Below are 9,806 nucleotides of genomic sequence, written 5' to 3' on the forward strand. Positions count from 1 at the left end.
TTAACGCCTCAAGACGACGAACAGCTTTATCCAATTATTCTTTACTATAGAATCCCGGGTACGGCATGTTTACGTTAAAAAAACTCGCGTGCACACTTCTTTTAGTTAGAAGCAGAATGCCCCGCCCGCTGTCACGTTGAGGACCCGGTCACCTGACACGGTGGATTCGAGTCATGGGCTTCTGAAACCGGGGCTTTTGAAAGCGGGGCAAAAAGAGCGGGGTGTTTGACATTTGACACGGGGCTTTTGACATCGGGTGCTTTTGTGCACCACCCTTCAAGCCGCTGGATGGAGGTGGATTGAGACGGCGAATGCGCATACCCCGCGTGTTTGCCTGCAAATTATTTCTCTAGAAGAAACGTTAATTGGAAATCACGACTGGCGCTTTGGACGGAGTCCCTATAAAGGCTCCGGCGCAAGCAGGAACGGCGTCGAGAGCTCCGAGTACCGCGGAACGTGCAGCTCCTACCCACGTAGCACGATAACGTTCTGAGAACATTCCGGCAATGTGCAAAAGAACATAGGCAACATACTTGGAATGTGAGAAATTTATGTAAGAACATTCTATCAACGTTGTCAGAATGTGGCGCAGGCACTTTTCGCTACATTCGGGGAATGTTTTCTGAGGGACATTCTTAGAACGTTCTGAGAACGACATATTCGAATATCCTAACAAGTTTCTAAGAACGTTCTCAGAACATCCAAAGAACTTTTGTAACTTTCTTGAAATGTTGCCAATTTATGCAGGGACATCCTTTCAATCTCCTCAGAACATGGCGTGGGTACATCGCTGCATTCAGGGAACATTCTCCGAGGACTATTTACGAAGATTCTACAATTACGGCTTGCTTAGGCTACAACCCAATGAGCCGCACTACATATATGGATGAGGAAGAAGAAGTTTTCGTTTCGGGCGGACGTGATTTTCTCAACGCTCCACCAAAACCAGTTTCTACATTCCGTTCGGGGGGTGTCAGCCCCCCAGCGCAACCCCAATCATCGAGGAGAATGCCATGGGCAATCAAGGGACCCTCGGTCCACCGATTCTGAACCCGGCGGAGTCCATATCGGCAAATTCGGAAATCGAGGAGATGGAGTCAGCGGTAAGCCTAATATCTGGCACCTGCGGGCCCCAGACCCCGGCGAATGCAACGCAGTCACCGACGTCCGATGTCACGACTATTGACATACAACTTGACACGGGACTTCTCAGGCATCTGGGAATTTCAAAAGAAGACATAGGAAGACTGATAACTGAACTTCTGGTCCACTACGCGCAAGGCACGTTGAATCTAAGAAGCGCCATTCCACAAGATGTCCCAAACGAAGGGACAGCGACCCAGCCAACGCCCGACTGCAAAATGGTCTACCATCCACCTTCGAATGATTTTCCGGCACTGAACGACCCGCAAGGTAAAACGAACGCTTCTCTCGGAGTGTCGCAAGCTACGCTTGCCGGTGAAGGAAACGGCTTTTTAGACCATGTTTCCCAGCTAGACAATTGGCAAGTGAGCAGAAACAAGCGTCGACGCAAACGACCTACGACGCCAACAGAAAATCTAGATGTGAAAGCGTCAGATGAGACCGAAGAAAAGACAAAAGGCCAAGCACCTACACAAACGGTGGTACTCAAGCCTATATGCCGCGAGGATGTCAAAACATTCGGATCAAGAGAGATTAAGAATGCTGTGGAAAAAGCGGGAATTACGTGCGAGGAAGAATATAGGATACAAATCCAACCCAAGACGAACACGATCGCAATAACCACACGCAACGAACAGACGACAGAAAAACTCCTTAAAATCACAGAGCTGAACAAGAAAGACAAAGCATACGCCCTGCGACCATACAAAGCCATGGGAAATAATCACAGTAGAGGGGTAATTTATCTCAACGGAGATGCCAGTGAAGAGACCCCCGAGACTCTGTTAGCCGATCTGGAGTGCCGGACAGCAAAAGTCGTTTACGCAAGGCTTATGGGAAAAGATAGTAATGCTGTAGTCATCACCTTCGAGGGCACCCGGCTGCCTAAAAAGGTAGTCTTCTCTAGACAAATCTTCAACGTAAAACCCTACAGACCAAGACCGATAGTGTGCTATAACTGCCATGGCCTAGGTCATATGACCGACGTCTGCCCATGCCGCGAGCGTCGATGTGGATCTTGTGGCTACATCCACGAAGAGGATATGGAGGACTGCAAAAGGGAACCGCAGTGTCGAAATTGCAACGGACCCCATGTTGCTACGAGCAAGGACTGCCCCAAGCGCAAGATTCCAGGGAAGAAATCTTCACAGCTAAGACAACCACTGCGACCGCAGAGGACCAGCTATGCGGATGCGATTAAAGCAGTCGATTCGACACAATCCACGGTCCAAGTCAACAGTTGTGACCCGAGCGGTTCACAGGAACGGGCTTCAACGGACTGGGTTCCAGACTGGGCCAAGATAATCGCCAATGAAAACAAGCCAAAACCGCAGCCGCAGCTCACTGAAACGAAAGAGAAAGACACGGCACGGGTGGACGAACGGCACGCTACCAAAGCCGAACTGAAACGAATAGAGACCAAGGTAGACACAGGATTCGGCGTCATATTCCAAGTGCTAGAAGAAATCCGCAAAGACTTATTTGAACTGAAAAAAGACCTACTGCCTGGACGCTAAAACCCAAACGATTGGACGGACTACCACGAAAAAGACCCGGATCACTCAATGGAATTGCTCCTCTTTCCAGGCCCGAGGGGCAGAACTTAAGCTCCGCTTTGAACACCAATCCCCGCCTCAGGTTTTACTCCTACAAGAGACCAGAACGCCCCACATGACGCTACCGTGCTATAACTTCTACACCGTACCTACAATACGAACGCGTCCTAGTTATAGGGAGAAGTGCCCCATGGAGAAAAAAGGCTGGGCAGCTGTGGGTGTGCTTAGACACATCCCTCAGGCACAACTGGACACATCAAAACTCTGCTCAGAAGAAAGAGAGGTGGTTGCGGTGCGCCTTAAAAATGGCAAGCAGCGACTTGTGGTGGCCTCAGTCTACATTAGACCTAAGGCCAAACCAGAAGAAGGAGAAACAAAAAGCTGGATCCGCGATCTGTCAGAGCTGGCCGATAAAGATCAGCTGGTCATCGGAGGTGATTTTAATGCTCAACATAGGAATTGGGGTTACCGTATTAACACCAGGAAGGGTAGGGACATCGTCGAAGCCATGGAGGAGATTGGGCTCACACTACAAAACGAAAGTGGTGTTAAGACCAGGCTAGCCAAGCAAGCCCGGCAACATGACACCACTCCTGACCTAACGTGGGCCTCAAAGTCCCTGCCTATCCGATGGACTCCATGGAGGGACAATCTAGGCAGCGATCACTACCCCATAGATGTTACCGTAGAGCAGCATAAGGACGGCAGGACCAAAGAAGCACGACCGATCATCCGATGGGACCACTTCAGGGAGATACTACTACAGAACCTTGACGAGAAAAGCAGCATTGAGGCAAGCATCCAGCAGGCGATGTCAAAGGCTAGAACCACAGTCATGGTCAAGCCTGGAGACCCAACACCAGACATGCACCTCTTAAACTTGTGGGCTAGCAGACTGCAGGCCTTGCAACGTTTCAGAAGGAATAGAACCGCACGACACAAGGTTAAGCTCAATCTAGCGTCGGCAAGAGCAACCAGGTACAGCAAAGAACTCAGCCGACACAAGTGGAGGTCTCACTGCGAGTCCTTTAATGCAAGAACCGGACTCGGCAAGGCCTGGCGCACGTACCGCGGCATGGAAGCGAAGAAAAGACGCACAAGAAATGCAGCGCAGAATCTTGCACTTCGATTAAACATAACGGAAGACGAGCTTGCCACCCAAGCCGCTCAGCTATTCTTCCCTCGGGCAAACCTGCATGACAGAACGATGAGGCACAACCGGAGAGGTTGGAGGGTCCGCCCACCGAAAGAACCTGGCATGGATGAAGTGATCAACATGGGTGAGCTCCTAGAGGCAGTGCACACGACCAAAACGAACAGTGCACCTGGGCCAGACGGCGTCACTTATACGGCTCTCAAGAACCTCCCGGCTGCAGCTAAAGAGAGCTTGCTTGAAGAGTACAACCGAATATGGGATACAGGGGAGCTGCCCAGCCACTGGAAGCTGTCCTGGGTCACACCTATACCCAAGCCAGGAAAACCGCAAGATAAGATTGAAAACTTCAGGCCGGTCTCACTGACATCCAACGTATGCAAAACGATGGAGAAGATAGTACTGCGTAGAATTCAGTGGTACCTGGAGACTTACGACAGACTTGATGCCAGGCAGACTGGTTTCAGGGAGGCAATGGGCACCCAGGACAGTCTAAAACTCCTTTACGAGGAAGTGATGGCCGACAAAGATGCGATAGACCCAAGGCTTATTGTAGCGCTGGATATCAAGAAGGCATTTGATGAGGTTCCTCACTGGGCAGTCATTCAAGGTGCCAAAGACTGTGGTATGAGGGGTAAAACGCTTCGGTTTATACGTAGCTTCCTCACAGACAGAAAGTTTCAAGTGAAAATCGGAAAAACAAGGGGACCAGAGATGTCCAACAGCAAGGGGGTCCCGCAAGGGGCTGTAATATCACCAACCCTCTTTAACATGGTGATGGCTGGTCTTCCAGCCAGACTCAGACGCGTTACGGGCCTTGGATTTACTATATATGCCGACGACATCACCTTATGGACAAAGGGAGGAGCAATGGCTAACCAGGAACAAACCATGCAGCAAGGGATAGATGAAGTCCTCGAGTATCTCCAGAATGTCGGCATGCAAGCGTCGCCTGAAAAGACTCAATTCATGGTCGTGGCCAGGCCGAGAGATCATCGAAAAGGCGTCGCGGACCAAGTAGACTTACACATCCAAGGACAGAAAATAAAGAGAGAAAAGCAAATAAAGATACTCGGCGTGACGTTCGAAGAAACCGCCCGCAGTACGAAATGGTTACCAGCTCTAGAAAAATCATGGGGACAGACTCTAAAGCTCGTGCGAAAGACGACATCCAAGTCCTGGGGAGCCGATGAAGACACAATCAGGATTTTGACAAACGCGCTACTAACGGCTAAGGCGCTATATAGCTGTAATTGGCTCAACCTAACCAAAACGCAATGGAAGCGATTAGAACGACTAAATCACCGCACCATGAGACTTGTCACTGGACTTCCCAATTATACAGCCCTGGAAGACCTAAAGAATAATGCAGGAATGAACCAGATTCAAGACCGAGCGGAGGTGCAGAGCATAGCGCACTTTCAAAGGCTTGAGAGAACGAACCACGGCAGAAAGCTACTTGAAATCATGGGCTACGAGGCAGAGGGGAGACCTCCATTGGAAGACCCAGCACCACCGTGGCAAGACACAAACATCGTTGATCATCGACCCCTGCCCAGGACGCATAACCAAGGACGCAGAGCACGAGCGGCAACACAACACGCTAAGTGGTGCGACGAACACGCGCACGGAGAGGAAATCAGATACACGGACGCATCCAAGACTGACATAACCACGGTCACGGCTTGGATCGACCCCAAGACAGGGAGAGAAAGCACCACGAGACTACCGGAGAACTCCTCCGTGCGTGAAGCAGAACTCAGGGCAATCCTTGAAGCGACCATCGATATACTGAAAAATACGGAAGGACCAAGGAGAGCGAGAATTTTTACTGATTCACAAGAAGCACTCCGGGCGTGTCGAGACAGCAAACCCAAAAGCAGAACGGCCAAGAGAATTAAAGCGATTGCCAGAGAGCTAAAAGCGAAGGGCATCGTGCTGACATTAGAGTGGATTCCGGGCCATGCGCAGATTCCCGGGAACGAGTGGGCTCACCGAGTCGCAGCGGAGGCAGCCAGCAGCAACAGCTCCGCGACAGGCTCAACCACTCGGGAGGACAACGAGGAAACGGAAGACCCTATGGAGCAGGCCGCACTGGCAAGACAAGCTAGGAAAGCCTACCTCAGGGGACTCGTACCGACAGAAGAAGACCCACTACCAAATGGATATCGAAGATGGGAAGCGACCAGACTTCGGAGAATCAGAACCGGCACTGCACTAACGCCCGCCAAACTGGCAGCCTTTGGGCTACTGGAGGAAGAAGACCCTATCTGCAAGGCCTGCAGAGAAAATAAGGTGGCAGGTATCAAGCACTTACTGTGGGAGTGCAAAGGCCTGGAAGCCCACAGAAAAACGGCGTGGGAAAAATTACCCGCTCAGGACGAACCAAGGAGGCTTAGCGACTGGACTCACCCCAGAGGCCAGGAGCAGCACCGAAAGGCGATCCTAGACTCCCTGGTTGAATTCATCAGGGAATCTGGGGTTCATCAATTCATTTAATAGCACCATAGTCATCCACATCCCCTCCTTATAACCCTCCATCCCCACCCCCTCGTCTCAGAGCACACCACTCATAGACGGGAATTCTATCATATATAATAAACATGTTCTCTCTCTCTCTCTCTCACATATATGGATGTGATCAAGCTCTTCACAGGGCGATATGTTTTAATCGAAACAGATTTGTAGAAGGCGCAAGCACAAGCTAGCCGCTTTCCCAGCCACCAGCCTGAGCACGTACAATGACAATGACAGTTTACTCCTACTTGTCACTTGTCAGCTTCTTTCATTCAAAATTTGCTGTATACATAACCGATTACTCACTCCGAGCTTAAAGGCCGACGACCAGACTAGAGGTTCTACAAGGCAGAAGATCCTCTTCACCGAGGGGGAAGAGGAAACAGGCAACGGTGGACAGGGTAGAAGGGGAAGAGAAGGAAGCGGGGGAAAGTGCATCACGCCTGCATCACGGTGCTGGGTGGAAACAATGTTTGGTTAGAAAAACAAGCATTGTGATTGCCGCTCAGTGTTTCTATAAAAAGATAGACTGAAAAGGCTTGTCCTAAAACATTCGTGACATTTTGAAAATTGTATTGCTTTTAGCTGAGTTGTGTTATCATATATGTATTGTGAAATGTATTTCGTAAACCATAGTTCTTGATATATATGGCGACGAATTGCCCATTTTATGATTTTATGCACTGTAATTTCATAGTTACAGGGCACAACAACGATTTAATTTTTATCACTGCTACGCAAAGTGGTACCAATCACGGGTATTTTATGCGACCTACCACACTTCGCGTAAATAGATCAGCTTGAACTTTACAACTATACTTAAACAGGAAGTAAGAAAGTACAGGATATATATAGTTCTAAAGTAGAAGCTTATTTACAAGTATGTACTACCAACAAGCTCAACATATTACTGTAATTTAAACATTTTGAATCAGGTAAAATATGTGTGACTCGGGTAAACAAAGGGATGTCGAGTCGTATAAACACGACATTTTGCATATTAATGTAAATTTTTTTCTGTTGCGTCAGAATTAAATAACGGAATTTTATATCTTTAGTACCTGAGAATAAACGTGGTTGTACGGACAATAGAAAGAAAACTATAGTTAATCGTTGCACGACGTAAATAGTGCCTATTGTGAGAACAACGCGGAAAATACCTTCTCAAGTTAGCGGTTCAAGCCGGTTCGAACAGGTTCAAACCGGTTTGAACCGTTATTTTTGCTCCCCGGAACTAAGCCGGAATTGAACCGAAAGCCGTGAACCCGAACCCGAACCAAAATTATAAAAGTTTTCGCCTCTCATTGATCCTATTTTTTGTGCGGAGCAGCAGACAGAAATCTCACACAGACCATTTTGTGGCAAAACGGCAAAACCGATCTCGGCGCGGTGTCAAGCCAAGGACTCGCGCCTCGAGTTGCCTTCGGTACAAGCTCGTGGAAACAGTGACAACAAGTGCTCTGGCTGGGCATTTGGTGCTGGTGTCGCCATCTCGTTGAACCCATTGAAAATAAAACCAGCGATAACTGCCCTGCCAAATTTATTTACACAAGTACGCCAATACCAAGACATTTACCGCCGAATTCAGAAACCTCACTCAAACCACACTCAAACTGAAGGGCCCCTCCACTTCCTCGAGGAAGGCGCGAGGGCCGGCGCTGGCCAATCGCGAGGACGGATCCGCCGTCGCGATTGGCCAGCGCCGGCCTTTGCGCCTTCCTCGAGGAAGTGGAGGGGCCCTTCAGTTTGAGTGTGGTTTGAGTGAGGTTTCTGAATTCGGCGGTTAGGCTTCCCGTCAGGGTCTTAAGACACCTCTAGTACGTCATACCATTCGCTTTGTCACTTTTATGATTTAAGTAAATTTAATTTCAAAATTGCCTCAAAACAGTCAAAATTGTCATATTTCTAGTATTTTATTAAAATCCCCAGCGCTCTCAGGAGAAAATCCAAGGGTCGTACGACTTTCATTACACGTTCCCCATAATGAACCTCAAAAATAAACAATACTCTGAGACATTCCTGAAACTCAGGTTTGTGTAGCAAAAGGTCCGGTGGTGTCTGCCAATGTCCCACCCGACGAAGCGGGTATTTCGGGTGTGACCAGACGATACGAGCCATTTCTATACTCGGCTAGCGCTCGGTGTACCCCCGTGAACAATATGAGCTACAAGGTCTCAACTTTCTCTGTCTTTGAGGTCTAATTTACGTAAAGCGTTACGAGTAATGGATTACTTGTAATCGATTACATTTTATTGTAATTTTGTAATGCTTCAATTACTTCCTTTAAGGAGTAACGACCCTTGTAATTGAGTTACTTTTTTGCTGTTCTCAGTTTATTTATTTATTTATTTATTTATTTTTTTTTTTTTTTTTTTGGGGGGGGGGGGGGGGAGGGGTTAGATATGGTGGAGTCACTCAGCTCTGAGCAAGGGTCCATTTTTTTTATCTTGTTTTGCGAAACTGCTTGTTTCGTTTCCTGGGCACATTCTTTTTTTTTTTTTTTGGTATACCAGAGATTACGTTTGGGTATGAAAAATGACCTTATCCAGCCTCTTGTGACTAACGTATTTCAACAGCGCTCCTTTTATTTTATTTAATTTCACGAAAGGGATTGGGTGTGTTGGCGCACGTCACTCACTCGGCTCTAAGCAAAAACGGTCAAGGCTTTCCTTTTTTTTTCCGGAACAAGTGAGCGCGCGAGACCCCGAGAATTATGTTACCGTAATGAAAAAAGTTGATTGAAAAGTAACGTGGGAAGTAGTCGATTACTTTAGAGTAATTTTTCGATTACTTTTTTGAGGCTGTAATTGTAATTGTAATCGGTTACTTTTTTAAGTGAAGTAATTGTAATAGGCCTTATTCAGATTCGCGCGCCATCTATCGGACGTGGCGCCAACCTTCCTTCCGACGCCATCTTTGAGGCAACTGGCAAAGCGTTGTGGCCGTTCGCGGCGCGTGAAAGCGACGCTCAGCGACCACACGACTGCCCTGTTCCTCTATCGTATTCATCAAGGAAATAAAATGAAAAACAACCAATATAAAGATTCAAATCCTATTGTATTCTTTTCAAGTTAAAGGTATTATAGCCAACGTTTTAATAGCCGTAGCGCTTTCCTGCACTATTCATGCTCCTATAGTAAGCCACCCGCGCGTTAGTGTTGTGTGCTTTTACGAGGCTTTTAAACCGCTTTTAATATATGACACTTTTCACAATGGCATGAAGGGCTCATGATATTGGCATGTAACAACAGCGGGTATCTCTTATTTGATGTGATTTTTTGGGAGCTCGATGTTGGCTAGCATCGTAGCTTCGTTCGCGCAGAGGAACGGCGAGGTCCAGTCAACATCACTCAGATACACTGGTTCGAGATTGTTTTTTTTTTCTTATTCTCGCTCAAGTAAGTCTTACATCCAATTGAAGGCTGATGCAAAGTGCA

The 9,806-nt window shown here is 47.9% G+C and overlaps 1 protein-coding gene across 1 annotated transcript; it reads left to right on the plus strand.

Annotated features, from left to right (window-relative positions):
- Positions 1-2,814: 2,814 nt before the first annotated feature.
- Positions 2,815-6,399, plus strand: LOC115328094. The gene is made up of 2 exons (XM_040207958.3): positions 2,815-3,996; positions 4,459-6,399. The coding sequence occupies exons 1-2, from the start codon at positions 2,815-2,817 to the stop codon at positions 6,349-6,351; spliced, it is 3,075 nt and encodes a 1,024-aa protein (XP_040063892.1). The 3' UTR covers positions 6,352-6,399.
- Positions 6,400-9,806: the final 3,407 nt, after the last annotated feature.

The sequence above is a fragment of the Ixodes scapularis genome, unplaced genomic scaffold (assembly GCF_016920785.2).
Source record: "Ixodes scapularis isolate PalLabHiFi unplaced genomic scaffold, ASM1692078v2 PGA_scaffold9__187_contigs__length_104089568, whole genome shotgun sequence".
In the NCBI taxonomy this organism is placed as follows: Eukaryota; Metazoa; Arthropoda; class Arachnida; order Ixodida; family Ixodidae; genus Ixodes; species Ixodes scapularis.

Excerpts from the sequence above, each read along its gene's own strand:
- LOC115328094 (XM_040207958.3), top strand. The coding sequence starts at position 2,815 with ATGACGCTACCGTGCTATAACTTCTACACCGTACCTACAATACGAACG. Across the intron at positions 3,997-4,458 it reads TGGGTGAGCTCCTAGAGGCA|CAAGGTGCCAAAGACTGTGG; the intron begins GTGCACACGACC and ends TGGGCAGTCATT.